This window comes from Panthera leo, chromosome B1 (assembly GCF_018350215.1).
Source record: "Panthera leo isolate Ple1 chromosome B1, P.leo_Ple1_pat1.1, whole genome shotgun sequence".
Lineage (NCBI taxonomy): Eukaryota > Metazoa > Chordata > Mammalia > Carnivora > Felidae > Panthera > Panthera leo.
This window is the reverse complement of record NC_056682.1, coordinates 42499121-42514668: the sequence shown is the minus strand read 5'-3', so window position 1 is coordinate 42514668 and position 15548 is coordinate 42499121. Positions and strand designations below refer to the sequence as shown.

At 39.7% G+C, this 15548-nt stretch overlaps 1 protein-coding gene across 2 annotated transcripts in view; it reads left to right on the top strand.

Moving 5' to 3' along the window:
• Positions 1–8510, top strand: part of IDO2 (indoleamine 2,3-dioxygenase 2) — a 68885-nt gene extending 60375 nt beyond the window's left edge. For both annotated transcript variants that reach the window (XM_042934763.1, XM_042934764.1), the window contains 2 exons: positions 3811–3959; positions 5406–8510. In XM_042934763.1, coding sequence (XP_042790697.1) covers positions 3811–3959; positions 5406–5761 — 505 coding nt within the window. In that variant the 3' untranslated portion in view covers positions 5762–8510. The remainder of the gene's footprint in view (positions 1–3810; positions 3960–5405) is intronic.
• Positions 8511–15548: the final 7038 nt, after the last annotated feature.

Below are 15548 nucleotides of genomic sequence, written 5' to 3'. Positions count from 1 at the left end.
AAAGTAGATCCCCTTGTTTTATCTTTTTTGACTTACATTCTGGTGTCTTCTCTGTCGCATTCAATGTGGCTTTAACACATCTGCTTCATGTTGGGGCACCAAAAAAATATTGATGTCTCCTGGCCATTTGAGCATCTGATGGTTCTTTAAAGCTGGCGGGTCCTTTCCAGAAAAACATTTGGGTTTATATATTCTAGATATATAACACAGAATTATAGAATAATAGTTTTTTCATTCATTCATTCATTCATTCATTCATTAATCAACTATTTAGTGAGTGCTTACCATATGCCAGGCACAGTTCCTGGTGCAGGGAATGTTGCAATAAAACAAAACAGCAACTCCATTCTTGTGGAGCTTACATTTTAATGGTGGGAATCAGATCATGCAAAAATAAATATAATTTAAAAAGTATTATACAATATATGTTACAACAATAAGTGATACGGGAAAATGTAAAGTAGGATACAGGGCATCATGGAGTATTAGGGAGAGGTGGTGTAAGTTTCTTACTTATTTATTATGGTCTGGGAATGCCATACTTCATTTGTGCAGATAACTGAAGGCAGTGAGGACTAAGCTACCTGGATACTTGTTACAAGCAAAAGGAATAAAAATTGCAATGGTCCTGACATTGGAGCATGCTTGTCATGGAGGAATTGTTGCAAGGAAGATAGCAGCACTGGAATGCAGTGTGTATGGGGGAGAATGAGAAAGATACAAGTGACAGCAGAAGACCAGATCATGTCAGGGCTTGTTGGCTACTTTCTGAGAGACAAGGGCAGCAGAGGCAAGTCTGGAGACAAATGAAATGATCTGTCTTAATTCAACTCATCGCTCTATTTTCTAACGTGGAAAATAGATAATTTAAGAGCAAGAATGGAAGACAGGAAAACGTTCAAGAAGCTATGCCCACAATCAGGGTGATGGCTTGGACTAGGGTGGTGGCCGAAGAGGCATTGAGTAATGTTCAGTTCTGGAAATGACTGAAGGTAGAGTTGATGGGATCTGCTATTGGTTTGCAGGAGGAAGGAAGAAAATGGGATCAGTCGAAGATGACTCTAGGGTTTTGGCCCAATCCACTGAAAGAATAGAGCTGCCATTTTCTCTGATGGGGAAGACTGTAGGAGGAAGAAATTTGGCAAAAGGGAGGGGATATCTGGAGCTCAGTTTGGGACATGTCCATTTCTGTGGAGATATCTGTAAGCTGGCAGTTTAATATATGAGTCTGGAATGTAGGGGAATGGTCCAGGTAGAAGTGTACATTTTTAAAGACTCCTAATATAGTTGGTTTTTAGATCAGTGAAGTAGATAAGAGCACTTGGGAAGTGAGAGTAGCAAGAATCCCATAAACTGAGCTCTGAGAAAGTCCAACACCTAGAAGTGGTCATGATGAGGAGGGACTGTTGAAAGAGACCAAAGTGACCATCTGAGATCATCCACAACATGGCAGAGACAACCCTGAACCAGTGTGACCACTGCCTCTCTTCCACTTACTCACGTTTTCAATATGTCTTACCTATTTCCAAATATTTCTAAAATGCTGTTTAGAAATTTCATTGGAGCAGTGTCCTGAACTCTGACAAGTCACGAAAATTCTCTGGAACCCATTTAATTATGCAGCAGCTTTAGGAAGTAGGTGCAAATTAGGACTAAGTCTCAGGAAGGTGTGTACAAATGTACAAAATAATGAATGGAGGGAGCGGGATTCCAGCTCACTCTAAATAATGTAAAATGGCTAATATTTAGCAAATGCTTAATATGTTCCAGGCACTGAGCAGGTATTATTTTAATTAGCTCCCACGATAACTCAATAAGGTAGATCCTAATATCACTTGGATGAGGAACTAGAGGCTCAGAGAGGTTAATTAACCAAGGCTCACAGTTAATAAATATCAAAGTTGAGATTAAATTTTCTATCTGCCTGAAATAGAGTCCTCTCACCCAACAGCTACCTCATGTTCTCCTCTTATGATCAGACTCCTTCCTTTGCTCTCCCCCTGCTCTGCTGTCTATGCCTCATCTGTTTCCAGAGTGATGTCACCCCACCTAAAAAGGCCACTTTGACGTTCATCCAGTGGAAACTGTAGAACGGCTGACCAAACCATTCTCCAATGCAAACAACCCAGCTCCTTATAGCATTTCCTACCATAAGGAAGTATTTGACAAAGGTCATGAACAGCCAGCTGAGCAGTCTGGCTACAGTTTTTTTATGTGTGTGATGCATTTTCCTTCTCTTGAGCAAAATGACTTTTAGAATTATAGGAAGAAGATGAGACATCACTGTAAGCCTGTTATTTAAACTGTTCACAGCAGGGACAGTGGCTCATCCCTGGAAATAAGAGAAAAAAGATTCTATTCCTTAGTAAAAGTGGAAATCCATATGTGGGGGTCTTGAGAAAATGAACATAGAAAAGTATAAGTTTGGGATTTAAGTTCTGGTTTTCCCATTTTTGAACAGTGTGGCCCTGGAGAATTAACTGCTCAGAGCCTTTGTTTGCTTATCTGTAAAATGGGTTTTTAGACACCTGCCTTGATCTACTCAAAAGAGGTCAAGTTAGAAAATGAAGGTGAGGGGCACCTGGGTGGCTCAGTCGGTTGTCCAACTTTGGCTCAGGTCTCACAATTTGTGAGTTCGAGGCCCGCTATGCTGACAGCTCAGAGCCTGGAGCCTGCTTCAGGTTCTGTGTCTTCCTCTCTTTCTCTATTCCCTTCCCCTGCCTGTGCTCTCTCTCTTTCTCCCAAAAATAAATAAATAAACATTAAAAAAAGAAAATGAATGTGAAGAGAGTTTATAGACTAACACATTGGAAGTACAATAACGTGTTCTTGGTGCTATTGTTTATCTTATGGAGTCACCACATACATTCTGTAATTAAGACTCTATAAAAAATGTGACAGAGAAATGAGTAAAATAGTTGGAGGTAGAACTAGGGGTTTTCAGACACAAAAAGGCAAAGAAATGGAATCAGGGAGACAGAAGGGGAGAAGAAAGGAGATAAGAGAGGAGAGGAAGCAGGGAAAACCCACTTCATCTGAGCAAGACCAGAGCCTCAATTCCAGTCCATCTACCTGTCCCTCTGGTAACCTGCAAGATTGTATTGTGTTCTCTTTGTTGCTGCCCTCATTATCAACACGTGCTGTCAAGAATGTATTTGACAAAGGTATTCCCACAAAGTCATGCATTATTTAACACTGGTAAATAACTGGTAGTTCAACATGACAACTGTTAAAACTGTTACAGGGAAAAGCAAAGGGGCGTGTGTGTGTGTGTGTGTGTGTGTGTGTGTGTGTGCTTACTTACAAAGCTCTACTTGTGGAGTTAAAGGTATCAGGTGATTAAGGTTGAGATGAGCAGAAGGAGTGAAGATTATTCCAGAACCCCTAAATTATTCCTATTGAGCAGCACTGATGTCATCTTTATGACTGAATTTTTCTAATAAATATGTCATAGGATCAATGTCAAGGATTCCTTTACTCTTCTGGGATAATCCTCCAACTGGGGAAAGGAAGGGCTGTATTCAATCTTTATGACTGAATTTTTCTAATAAATATGTCATAGGATCAATGTCAAGGATTCCTTTACTCTTCTGGGATAATCCTCCAACTGGGGAAAGGAAGGGCTGTATTCAATGGCCTGTTATGAAGTTGAAGTATGCTTAAGTATATATTCTACAAAGATACCCAGTCTTTTGCTCTAAAAACACCGTTGAAATTGTGTTTGCTTTCTTACTCACTGTTGCTGTATCAGAAAATATGCTCTTAACTCCTAGCACCCACTTCTTCTCTTTGACTTTTACTCTTGCTTAGATGGAAGGATAACCCAGCAATGCCGGTGGGGTTGATCTATGAAGGAGTCTCCCCAGAGCCCCTGAAATACTCTGGGGGGAGTGCAGCTCAGAGCACAGTGCTTCATGCCTTTGATGAGTTCTTAGGCATTTGTCACAGCAAGGAAAGTGGTAAGTCAGACATTTTCTTTTTCTTTCTGTTCCTTAACAGGGAGGAAGAACAGAAATGTATTTACCAATTGATAAGACCAAGTGTAAATTAAAATGTCATGAAATCTATACTTCTCTAAGTCAACCAGGAGGCTGTATGCCTGCCAGATGTTATTGTGTCAGTTAATATTTGATCTCAGCAGGATATTGGGTTTCCATTTCCATATCTTAAAACATTGCCATATATCCAACTGTTCCCCACAGTTTTGTTTGGATCCTAGGCAGTAGCCTGCTTTGTCTAAAATGGGGGAGAGATCCAGAGTTTGAAGACTGTGGAATTAAGTTACAAAGTCTGGATATGGCTGATGATGGGTCTGAGCTCCTCACCAAAGCCCTTCCCCGTAAAAATGCTGCAACTTCAAGTCAAGTCTATTTAGACCAGAAGATAGGCCTACCAGTTTAGAAGCTTGAAATTGTTCATTTCCTAAAAAAAAAAAAAAAAAGAAATTGTTCATTTCCTTACCTGCCAGCATCAAGCTGATGTTTAACAGCTGCAAAAAGGCACTTCAGAGTATGGCATTTTCAAGTCGGATTTAGGGGTAAAAATGACTAGAATTTGGTGTGCAGTCAAATAGCATCCAGTCTCATCCACAAAAGTCACTTATCAACTATGATGATATTAAGCACATAATGAATTTCCTATAAATGATCAATCTATCTGTATTTCCTATAAATATCTATTGATTTGATTTTTAAACAACTTGACTTCAAGAGGCTATTATTACAAAAACAGTTGCTCATTCTTTTTTTTTATTAAAAAATTTTTTTTTACATTTATTTATTTTTGAGAGACAGAGAAAGAGCACAAGTGGGAGAGGGGCAAAGAGAGAATGAGACACAGAATCCGAAGCAGGCTCCAGGCTCTGAGCTGTCAGCACAAAACCCGAAACAGGGCTCCAACCACAAACCGTGAGATCATGACCTGAGCCGAAGTCGGACGCTTAACTGACTGAGCCATCCAGGCGCCCCAACAGTTGCTCACTCTTTATTTTCTTGCCCTTATAAATTCTATTACTTTCCCCTTCCTTAGCACTCTCCAAACAAAGCAAAATTCAGGAGAGTATTTAGCAAATCGGTTTAAGGGTTTATGCCTTACATTTGTAGATATCCCTCATGACGATAGTCTCATCAGGATACTTTGCCTACCTTGGGTATATGATAGATATTTACACATTGACTGGTAGATATGGTTCCAACTCAGTTATCTGAGATGTACTTGCTTCTTTTTTCCTTCCCCATCAATATTCAGGAATGTAGTATTTGTAGTCTACCAGCAAAAGAGCCAGCAGAGTGGATTGGAAAGTTAGATGATAGCAAGTTTTCATTGCACTGATGTCTGGAAAACCAGACAGGCTCTTGCATCTTTCCATGTGGAGCTATGACATAGTTCTGGTTTGTTTCTTTCAGCTGATTTTCTGCTCAGGATGAGGGAGTACATGCCTCCTTCCCATAAGGCCTTTATAGAAGAAATTCACTCAACTCCTTCACTGAGAGACCACATTCGGTCCTCTGGAAATGGCCAACTTCTGACAGCCTATAACCAGTGTGTGGAGGCCCTGGCGGAGCTACGCAGCTATCACATCACTGTGGTGACCAAATACCTCATCACAGCAGCCACCAAAGCAAAGGGCAGGAGGCCGAACTATGTCCCTGGGCCACCACTAGCCCTAGAAGAGAGGGGCACAGGTGGGACTGTAGTTCTGAGCTTCCTGAAGAGTGTCAGGGATAAGACCTTAGAGGCAATTCTCCACCAAAGTGATTAAGAGACTGCCCTCTTCCCAAGAATGCAAAACCAGAAACTCGGGTTTCCCCTGGCCCTTTCTCCCACTGGAGGGCACGTAGGCCTGGAAAATGAGAATGTCTGGAATTATCTGACAGGAACCTCAGGCCTGTTTATGTTCCTGCTCTACAGAACACCATCTTCTCCCTTGTTGAGAGCTGTTAGTCTTCACAGAGGAGAATTTCCATGGCTAGTCAGAAATTTTCCTTTCCCTATCTAATTACTGGTTAATAGCAAACAGCTTTGGACACTTCCTCATTCAGAACCCCACAGAGGAGCCCGTGTACCCCTGTTCTATTTTCAAATAATAGAAAATCAATCTAAATTTCAAAAAACAAATCAAATTGCCTGTGGACAGATCCCCTTTTTGATTTCTTTAAAAAGCAAATTAAATACTCATGCATGCATTCATTCATTCAGTCAGTCAACGACATTACATTCCTACTGAGCACTGGTTTAGGGATTAGAGAAGAGAATTTTTGTGGTTCCCATCCAGCTCTCCTCTCCCTGAGTGTGCTGAGTTTGTGGCAGGAGGTTGGAAATGCTCCAGTGGCGATGTGGAGGAAAGAGGAGGCTCACATAAGACTTGGAAGTCACCAGTGTAACAATGAATAGTTAACGATGTGGGAACGAACGGATGAGGCTCTTTGGCATAGCTCATCAATTTGCAAATTCTGTTTTTGTTTCATTCTTTATTTTTGGAAGAATGATTCTTTCTTCTTACACCGAAAGTTTATAGTTGTAAAATGAATTAATTGACCCATTGGAAGTAAATGATCGAAACAGGAATAAATAGTAAACTCACATGTTTAGTTTACAAATAAATGTAACTTTTTATTGATTTATTTTCTATCTCAAGATCTCATTTCATCTGATAGCAAAAGCTAGAAAACTTTAATCTTGCCAATTTAAGATAAACTCCATTAATTTAGGCCTGCCCCCCTTCCCCCGCCCCACACTGTGCGCACACACATATATCTGGGACAGTATCTACATTCCACAGGGCCAATCTAGTATCATGGCCTCAAGGAGAAGGACCTGATCATCAGGAACAGCCTCTGCCCAAGTTAGCATCTGCTGAGCAGTTCCCCTCCCCATATGAGTACTGGTCAAATGGAGCTTGCAGCTTGTTTAATCCTTTCAAACAAGCCTTTCAGATTACTCAGCCTTCAAAGTCTTGTCATATCACTTGGAAAAAAATCTGACCACTTCCAACATTGCCCAGGTCCTTAAACCCCACTTTTACTGTATATATAGTGAGGAGGGGGGAGAGAAATTTTAAGAAATTGGCTTATGTGATTATAGAGGTTGGAAATTCCAAAATCTGCAGGGTAGACCAGCAGCCTGGAGACTCAGGGAATCACCATCTAAAGACTGACTGCTGGTAGAATTCCTTTCTGCTCAGTGAAGGTCAGTCTTTGTTCTATTCAGGCCCTCAACTGATTGGGTGAGGCCCACTCACATTATGGACAGCAATCTGCTTTACTCAAAGTCCATTAATTTAAATGTTCGCCTCATCCAAACAAAATACCCTCACAAAACCGTACAAAATAATGTGTCACCAAATGTCTGGGTATCATGGCCCAGCCAAGATGACATAGAATTAGCTATCACAAGCCTCCTTTACAAGAAAGTGAATTAGGGTAAAGTTATGGTATCTGATACACACCCTCCCCACATTTCTATTAGAGAAGAATCCTCTTTTGTAATGATGGACAGGAGGTACAAAAATGATGTATAGTTTCTCCCCAAGAGATGCTGGGAAGGGATACAGGCAGTACACTGGATGGAAACCCCTAGAGAGAAGGATGGAATACTGCCCACAAAAATCTGACTATATTGACAGCTAAAGGCTCTTTATACCAGGTGATCTGTGTAGAATGAAACCATTGTCTCTTTTAATAAAAATAACAACCCGCTGTTTCGAGGTTGACCTTATAGGGCTAATCTTCACCTGGGAAGGGGGCAAAGCCTTAAAGTCTTAAACCTTGTACATAAGAGTCACCTTCACCTAACCCCACCCCCCCCACACACACACCTAAGCCTTCTGGGGACAAGGGGCCACTGATTCTTTTTTATCCTGTGCCCAAGTGCAGTTAGGATTAGTTTAGTAATTTTTAGAAGACATTAGAAAAGACTCAGGGATGATTTTAAAAGCAAGCCAACAAAAATCATAAAGGAACACCAGTTAGATGGCATGAGCAACATTCAGTCTTCATGCTGTGGGGCACAGAGACCCTATACTTTCCTTAGACTGCATGCAGGTGAATAGGATCCCCAAACTCTCAATTTACAGAATGCCCAGGAAAGACAGTCTCAGAGACTGAGTTTTTCTTCCCTTGTTGTTAGTCTGAAATTTGTTTTTTGTTGTTTCAATACAATCTATAAAGGGTTAAAATAAAAATAAAACTAAACACCAACCATAAAGAAATGCTTGAAACCTGTGAGATCCTATCCAATTTAAGATCTGGGATATAAAACTTGCAGTACCTGAAAGCAATTATTTCTTCCACAACAGTGAATTTCACCCGCCAAATTCTGTCTTGCATTTTCTTATGCACAGATGTCCTATTTGCTTTGCTAATGGAAGAAACACTCTTCTCTTTCTTTGTTCACTTAACAGTAAACTTAATAAAGAAGTCGGATATCATTGCTTTCTGAAATGCAATTGCTAGTTAATTTTTGCAGTTTAGCAGCTGCTTCTCAGCAACATTAAAAACTGAGTTTTTGGATGTAAGCATCATCAAAAATAAATGATTTTTTCTTGCAAAGTAATTTCCTTTGTAAACTCACAAATCTATTGGCCCACATGGTTCTATGGCAGCTGCATAGGTTTCAAACCAAACTCAATTATGGTATTTGCCTTTAATTATCCACATTCTTTTTAAGGTATCAGTCAGAATTTGACCTGCACTGTACACTGGGAGCCATTTACCTTAGACCGACTCTGACCCCTCACAGGCCATGTCCTTCTTCACAAGGCAAGGAGTCCTGGGGCCAGTAGAACTTGCATTTAGGACGATCAACTTTTTAAAGAACCCATCAGAGGTTCTCATAGAGATACCCATACTCAGAGGTACCCATAGTAGACAAAATACCAATAATGATGATAATAACAATAATAATAAAAATTAATTATAGGCACACACAAGTGTTATTCATTTGTCATTAAAATATGAAAAATAAACATCCATTTAAAAATATATTACAATATTCAGCAGTACTTACTCTTCTGTTGCATAAATGTTATTATTTAAACAAAACAATTGGCTAGCTCACAGTGGCAGTAAGTGGCAATTAGTAAGACTATTTAAATAAATACTATGTAATTGTTCTCATTTTTATTATCTATGCTTTTCAGAAGAGTTAAGGAAACATGCTCACAATACTCACAATGTGAAAAATCACACTTTTACTATCTTGGTCATCCATGGGCACAAGCCCCGACAGCTGTTCCTATTTAAGATTAGGACCCGCTTCAGACGCTTGCTTGGGTCACGTCACGGGTCACGTCACTCAGAGTGAGCCGCAGTGGGCCATCCGTCACTGTGAACCAGGAACTACGGTTGCGAACATCAGGGGTCAAGGGAAAACCCAGTAACAAAGACCACAGGAGAGGGATGATCAGCACCATACCCATTCCATACTAAAACAGTGTTACAGTCATATGGATTTTTCACTCTTCTTTTAATTTTTGACACAAGGTTGAAAAATGGAGCTTTTAATACCCCAGTGAAGGGGTTTACAGAACATGAGACTTCCAGTGCTAAAAGTAAGTCAGATTCAGGCAATGCAATTTGGTCACTAGACCTGCCCTCTATTACCACTTCTATTACCGCCATTTTCCATATCATGCTCTGGATGCCTGGAAGATGCCCAAATACCTTGCACACATGGCCTCAAGGGTGTGTGTACAGAGTCTTCTCTCCTGGGTTTGCTTCTGACGGTGCCATTGGTATTCAAGTCCCTATGCCCCCAGGGAGGACAAGGCTTTTTGCAGGCATGTGCGTGGAGCTCAGCCAGGAGGCTGGGGTGTCTACAGGCATTATGGAGCGGTCCCTGGAAGTTGCAACATAGCAGTGCTGGAAAGAGTGAGGCTGGACCTGAGACCGACTATCCCCATGTCTCCATGTTTGATATGGAATTCTAAGGAGTGAGAGAATTAACTTCAAGGTGGGCTTCCAGGTTATTTTGAAAGTATCTTTTTCTAGGGTATAATAGAACACCTTTTATTTATTTGCTAGACTGATCTATAATCTAATTTATGTATGTGTAGAAAAGAAACGGTATGTGGATGTCCATTTGTACTTTTACCCCAGGCCCAGGCAAACAAAAGGCCTGTTAAAGTCTCAAGCTTGTCATTTAAACTTTGCCTGTAAGTCTTGTCTACGACCACCAGAGGGCAATCGCGACCTGCAACACTCAGCCCCAAAGCTTCAAGCAAAGTACAGATTCCAGGCTAATCCCATAGGAGGAAGGTTTTTCCCTTTTCAAAATATCTCTTTCTCCACAGTAGGACTCGGAGGAATCTGGAGAGGTTATCACCCAGAACCATGCCTCCAGACAGAGCCACACTAAATCAATCCAGATAAATACTGGTGTCCAAAAGCAAATCATATTCTATTCCTTTGTACATTTTAAAAGAGATATTCTGGGTGCTAGAACTGTGGATAATTTGCATTCCCATTTTTGTATTTTTCTTTATTAAAAAGGAAAACATTAAAGCATGTTTTTGTAAAAGCCAGAGAGAGAAATTCTTCATCCTACCTCAGTGACTAGTGTTATCTGAGAATCTTTACTCTCAGGGAAACCTAAATGCTTCCAAATTGCGAAGAGAAGATTAGTAGTGAAAGACTAGAACTGAAAAAAAAGAGCATATAAATACAGGAAACAAGAAAAGCCAAGTAACTGTCTTGGGCTTAGAAAGAGGTTAGTCGGGGTTTTCTCTATAAGAAAATACAAATGTCATCACTCATTAAATAATTTCTCTTCTCATTGCCCCCCTCACATCCATCCCAGCTCTGTGGCACTTAGCCATGTATGACTTGTGTGGGATACCTCCTTTTATAATAGCTCCGTGATGCAATCTGCACCTGAAAACAGACAGTTCATTTAAAAATGTCCTATTATGGCAAGCATTGGAATTATATGCAAACTCTGGAGAGGGAAATGTGGATGGACTGAGGCACATCTCTAGCTGATCTGCTCATAGTTGCCAAGCTCAACCTGTGTTGAAAATATAAAAGAAGCATAAAAGAAAGGAAACTTATAGTGTTCTTGTTTATCATCTCCCTTGTCCATTAATTTCCAAAAACTAATAAAGATACTGACCAGAGAATTAAAAATTCTAATATGAAACTAATGGAAACAACAAATCTAGGCTATATACCACTCAATCCGCTATAGCCATATGGCAAACATAAATTTGAGATTAGTGAGCTCGATACAAAGTACGAAGGCCACACAAATCTACTCATAACATCCTTCCTTTCTATGTCACTTGCCTGGTTACAAATTCCAGTTCAATTTGTTACAATTTGTAACAGCTTCATGTGTCAATTTTAGGGTAATAACAACACTTATATAGGGTATGATAATTATATAAGTTACTATATGTAGTAGTAGTAGACCAGTGTCTATGCAGAGCAAACATTATTTAACTACTTGCTGCTATTATTATTGCTATTATTAATTGTCAAGGACTGTTAGACACACTGTTGAACAGTGTGGAAGGAAAGCTTGCTTTCAAAAACCTAGGACATAGAGTCACAGAAGAGTGACCTCTCTTCACCTGAAAGGGGAAATTTATGAGCTAAGAATGCAAGAGGAAGGCCTTTGGAAAAACTGAGAAATTTCTAGAGTGTTGCTTTTTCATCTCTTTTAGGGAAATATTTTCTGACGCTGTTTGATTGCTCTCATGTTCACTATACAAAGACTTCGCCAACATTCCTTCTAAATTCTGAATAAAATAAAATTTCTAGTTTAAAATCAAACTAAAATCATGTCAGTGTTGTTATGAGACCTTACAACATGATTTGAGAGAAGTGGAAATACTGTAGATTTTGAAAAAAAACAAACAAAAAAAACCACACAAAAACCAACAACCTACAACTAGGATTGACAGAGCAAAGGACTCATAAGCATATTGGCAAGAAGTTAATTGTCTGGGGGAAGGAATGTAATATCCTAGCACCTGACAGGATTGGCTAAGCTGTAAAGTATGGGAAGTTTAGCTCCCACACTTGAACCTCCCCTTTCTGTGCTGTCAATCTCCATATTGGTGACATCTCTTCTATCAGAGCAATGTTGTATTTTATATAATCAAAAATGTCCCAAGGAGAGAAGTGTTTTTCTCTCTCATGTTTCAAAATATCCAGGGATAGAACGGCGGCTCCATTGGGTCATTAATGACTCAAGTTGTTCTCTCTGTACCCTGACATCTTCAGGAGGTTTCTTCCACCTCTTGGCTTAAGATGGCTGCTGGAATGCCAGCCATTCTATCTGCCCTGTAGGTCATGAGAAGAAAAGGGAAAAGAAGGACAATTTTCTGGGTTTTTTTGAGGAACCTTCTAAGAATACCCCTACAGACAGACACACACACACACATACACGTGTATATATATACATATTCATATGTATATATGTATATTTTTTCTATTGACTATGTCTCAGTCTCATAGCCTTCCTAGCTACCATAGACTGGCAAACGTAGTCTTTAAACAGAACAACCACACACCTAGCAAAAAATAGTGTTGTTAAGAAAAGGGGGGCACCTGGGTGGCTCAGTTGTTAAGCATCTGACTTCGGCTCAGGTCGTGAGTCCGAGCCTCATGTCGGGCTCTGTGCTGACAGCTCAGAGCCTGGACCCTGCTTCAAATTCTGTGTCTCCCTCTCTCTCTCTCTGCTCATGCCCTCCCTCTCTCTCTCTCTCTCTCAAAAATAAGTAAACATTAAAAAAAGAATATATTAAAAAAGGAAGGGAATGAATGCATGTTGAGGTAAGCAACAAAAAGCCATTTGTATTATATCTTCCTTACATAGTCAAATTTTCTTAGGGCCTTTCATGTTTCTCAAAACTTTTCCTCAGAAAAGAATCTAAAATTCACTCTATTGTATAAGAGATTGATAAGCCATGAAAGCATTAACCTTGCCTAAGAAATGTGAATTACCATAGGATGAAATACCTAAGTACAGTTATTAAACACTGCTAGTAAATTTTCAAGGGAAGGAGTAGGGGATACAAGGAGAGTATAGGCAGTGTTGACAGGAAGAGAGGGTGAAACCTCTGCACACGGAAAACCCACACTTCACCTGAGGCCAGGCAGCTGGCACTAAAAATTGCAATATTATCTTCAACTTGCAGCTACACTGATATGGAAAAAGTCCTGCTAGTGTAAAGAGTTGCTTTCAGGTTGGAAGAAATTCTACCTATTCTCAAGGTCAGGAGTTAACTCTTTAATTCTGAAGGTCAGGAGTCAACTCTTTAAATGAGTTGCATTCCATGAGCGTATAGCAGTCTACAACCAAAATGTTAGCCCTACATTAGAATTGCCCAGAACGTGATAAAAAGCAGATCTATATGACCACTCCCAGAGTTTCTGACTCAGTAGGTTTCAGGTTCAGCCTGATAATTTACTTGTGATGATATCATAAGCTAAAGTTTGAGAATCATAAGCTAAAGTTTGAGAATCAGTGGTTTATGATGTTTTCCTCTTTTCCTTGTTATCAAGGGCACCATGAACTATTACCTCCATGTAATGAAAGCAAGTTTTACTTTCTGAAGGAGGAAACCTTAAGCTTTTTATAATCATCTTAATGTGAAAGCACAAAATACCTAAGCTGTGTTGGTGGCCTACATAAGCATCTCTCTCCAAAAAAAAAAACATGTAGAAAGTGTTTGCTTACATTATAAAGGGAAATATATCTTTCTGATCATTCTCTCGCACCATTAAGTTTTAACAAAATTGAAAAAAAAATAAGTTTCAGGAAAAAAGCAATCCTATTGTTAAATGAAGGACACAGTAAAAAATAAATAAATAAATAAATAAATAAATAAATAAATAAATAAATAAAATAAAAAAAATAAGACAGCTTGGGCCAAAAGACACAGGAAAGGAGGTGGATGGTTTCCCCATAATGGCACAATCCTAAATCAACTGCTGACTAACCATGATTTTATCAGAGGGAAATCTGGCTCTGGGTCTTGAACTGAATCTAGTTTTGTGTGTTTCTTAAATGATGCTAACATTAATGAATAAAATACCCCTTTAAAAGTTAGTGAGAAGAGACAGAGCTGGAAAATGTTTAATACAAATCAGGATACTTCTGCAAATAAATACACACTGAGTAGCTAAATGATTGGATTACTCCTCCCTGCTGCCTATCTTAGGTACATGGCCTTGCCTCACTGAGCCTCAGGGTCTTGGATTGTCTAGTGAGTTTGCTGTGATGCATGATCTCTGGGTCTCTTCTAATATTCAGCGATGCTCTTCTGAGTGTGCAAGAGTCGGTCCTGGGTTACGTGCACAGGGAATTAGTTCTATCTGTGATATTGATCAGGAGTTATTCTAAGTCCTAGGAGGTTCATTGTCATTTAGGCTGGACTCTGCTTGTTTGCATTGAACGTAAGCAACATTTATGACAAATAAAGTGGTAAATAATAGACTAACTAATCATAGTTTAATAATGGCATTCACCAGAGAAACCCATCTTCTCCCTTACCTGAAATGCCCAACCCACAACCACCAGCTTCTCTTGAACAAGCCCTCCCGATGCATGGCCATCTGTTCCTCCCAAACAGTATCATGGAACATTTGGGTGACTATTGCTATTTAAAATTATGTTATTCTAACTTCTCATCATTTATGATACCTAACTAAGTCAATCTATTCTATGTAGAGAGAGCCTGGAATTCCTCAGCACCTTCCCATTTTGTCCCTTCCTGACTAGCTCCTGGGTGTATCCTTGAAGACTCAACTCAGGCATCAGCTCCATGGGGCCCTTCCTGCTAACACTCCACCTGCCATCTGCAGCCTAGATGCTGCCTAAAACTTGGACTTGCCCCTCTTTCTGGATTTGTCTAACAGGGTCACTGTAATTACCTTCTATAACTGCTTCCTCCACTCAACTATAAATTCCATGAAGTCACCTCTGTGTCCCTTATGCCAGTATAGAGGTATTTAGTAAATATTCTTTCAATGAGTGAAGGAATTTGAATAAACTCAGAGAGTGTGTGGAGAAAACCCATTTGTGGTAGGGCCATCAATGCAAACACAGTTAGAACTTCTGGTAAAAGGGGAAAGAAACTGCCTTACCAGGGAATAAGAGTCTACTTATCCCTATAAATCTGCAGCCTGGGGTGAATGACTTCATGAGTATTTCCCTCACCACATTTTGATGCTAGTAAAATCTTACGTAAATCTACATCAAGTGAAGCTTTAGATGTTGACAGACTTACAGCATAAGCATCAGGAATACCTCAGATAGAAGCATTCAGTTATTACTATCATTACGATTACTACAATAGTAGTAAAACAGTAATAATTATAATATGTATATAGTTTGTGAAGTGCTTTCACAGATGTTATTTCATTTGATTTTTACCACAGCTTGGTCAAGTGGGTACTATTGTTATCCCACTTCTGCTAGTAAAGAAAATGTAACTCAAAGGAGTTAGGTGACCTCCCCAAAGTTCAAAAGCATGGTAAATGGTGGAACTGGAACCCAACCCAGATTTTTTAGCTCCAAAAGCAAAGGCATCTGTATTGTTC